The 2,500-nt window shown below is 29.6% G+C and overlaps 1 protein-coding gene across 1 annotated transcript in view; it reads left to right on the top strand.

Annotated features, from left to right (window-relative positions):
• Window positions 1–2,500, top strand: part of LOC307270820 (sorting nexin-14-like) — a gene marked incomplete at its 3' end in the record, with an annotated part of 15,234 nt that overhangs the window by 2,559 nt on the left and 10,175 nt on the right. Inside the window, exons 3-4 of the mRNA XM_080054707.1 lie at window positions 910–1,030; window positions 1,876–1,949. Coding sequence (XP_079910833.1) covers window positions 910–1,030; window positions 1,876–1,949 — 195 coding nt within the window. The remainder of the gene's footprint in view (window positions 1–909; window positions 1,031–1,875; window positions 1,950–2,500) is intronic.

Genomic DNA, 2,500 nt, shown 5'->3' on the forward strand with positions numbered 1-2,500 from the left:
ATAATATAATATAATATAATATAATATAATATAATATAATATAATATAATATAATATAATATAATATAATATAATATAATATAATATAATATAATATAATATAATATAATGTTGTTTTAATGGTTGTCCCCTTGTAGATACCTCCACATCCTGATAATATAATATAATATAATATAATATAATATAATATAATATAATATAATATAATATAATATAATATAATATAATATAATATAATATAATATAATATAATATAATATAATATAATATAATATAATATAATATAATATAATATAATATAATATTGTTTCAATGCTCTCCCTGGTAGATACATCCACATCCTGATAATATAATATAATATAATATAATATAATATAATATAATATAATATAATATAATATAATATAATATAATATAATATAACATAACATAATATAATATAATATAATATAATATAATATAACATAACATAACATAACATAACATAACATAACATAACATAACATAATATAATATAATATAATATAATATAATATAATATAATATAATATAATGTTGTTTTAATGTTTCCCCTTGTAGATACATCCACATCCTGATGATATAATATAATATATTAATATAATATAATATAATATAATACAGTATAATATAATATAATATAATATAATATAATATAATATAATATAATATAATATAATATAATATAATATAATATAATATAATATAATATAATATTGTTTCAACGCTCTCCCTGGTAGATACCTCCACATCCTAATAATATAATATAATATAATATAATATAATATAATATAATATAATATAATATAATATAATATAATATAATATAATATAATATAATATAATATAATATAATATAATATAATGTTGTTTCAATGCTCTCCCTGGTAGATACCTCCACATCCTGATGATCTTCTGGTCCTTCCTCGCCGGCTTCGTGACGTTCTATTGTTCCATCGGTCCGGAGACGCTGCTGCCAAATGTCCTCTTCCCCCTCAAGCACAGACACAAGGTCAGACATCATTTATAGACCATCACAAGAAATATCCCCTGCGTTCCAATCCCCATACTTTCTACTATTTAGTATGGTAGCAAAAAGATTTAGGATGTCCCGATTCTTGTGGCCAGATTTAGGATGGTTAGAAAGACCCGGATGTTCTACTGCATTCGGCCAAGATTTTTAATGTTGACTTGAAAACAGCATGCTAAATGTAGATCCCTGGAACACTGTTTGAAGTTAGAAAAGCTTCCTGAAAAGTTACTGTTTCACTGTTGTTGTTGTTTAGCCTGAGACACAAATAAACACAAAAGTAGTGCAAGGAAACATTGAAATGTGTCTTGGTGTCTTAGCCACTGCATCACAATAATACAATAGTCACAATACGCATAGACACAGTACATAAAATACATAATGATGGTTAAAAGGAGAAGAAAACTGGGCACAAAATGCAATAAAGCAGACGAGATTAATAGGTGCTGGGGTAAAAAGACATTGAGGAAGAGAATACGGTATCACGTTAAAGCAAGTCTATAAAAATGTGTTTTAAGAAATGATTTAAAAGAGGTTACAGGGGGCACCCTTAGCTCAGTTGGTAGGGCGTCCCCCCCCCATGGGCCTCGGCCAGCAGCGGACCCGGGTTTGATTCCAGCCCTCGGTCGTTCTCTGCATGTCACTCCCCTCTCTGCCCCATTTCAACTCTGTCTCTACACTGTCAATAAAGAATAAAAATGCCCAAAAATACCAAAAAAAAAAGAGGTTACTGATTAAGCATTCACATGTCTTCAGATTAGAGCGTGGCATACTATAGTAAAGTGTTATAAGTGATTAAATAAATGGTTCATTTTCTCTTCCCCCAGCGTCAGGAGGCGGAGTTGTTCCCTCTCGGTCAATGCTGCGCCGTCTGTGGGAAAGTCAAATGCAAACGCCACCGGTAAGTTTACAGAAACTAGGAACAGATAAACACTGAGAATGCCGTTTAATAACACTGTTGTTCTACTGTATATTATAGCATGATGCGCATACTAAAAGGTGCAGTCAGTGATTCTGGAGAACGCTTGTTGTCAAAATCACTTTTTGTCAAAATCGGTGAATATCTCCTCATGATCTGCTACCTGTCTGTACTGTGTGTGCGCTGGAAAAAAATTCAAGTGTTAATACACAGCCTAGGCTCTGTAAACGAGCATGTTGCTAGCTATGGTGGGCCCTTATTTTTTTTTCTTTACATACCAGTTTACAGAGCCTAGGCTGTGTGTTAACAATAGTTTTTATTTCCAGCGCACACACAGTACAGACAGGTAGCGGATCATGAGGAGATATTCACTGATTTTGACAAAGTAATTTTGACAACAAGCGTTCTCCAGAATCACTGACTCCACCTTTAAAACATTTCTTATATATTCTATCTAACTTGTAATATCTATTTTTCCTATAAAAAATTATATCTATATTGTAGTATAATGTGCAAATTAACATATTATACAT

The sequence above is a fragment of the Ammodytes marinus genome (genome assembly GCF_949987685.1).
Source record: "Ammodytes marinus genome assembly, contig: scaffold_377, whole genome shotgun sequence".
In the NCBI taxonomy this organism is placed as follows: Eukaryota; Metazoa; Chordata; class Actinopteri; order Uranoscopiformes; family Ammodytidae; genus Ammodytes; species Ammodytes marinus.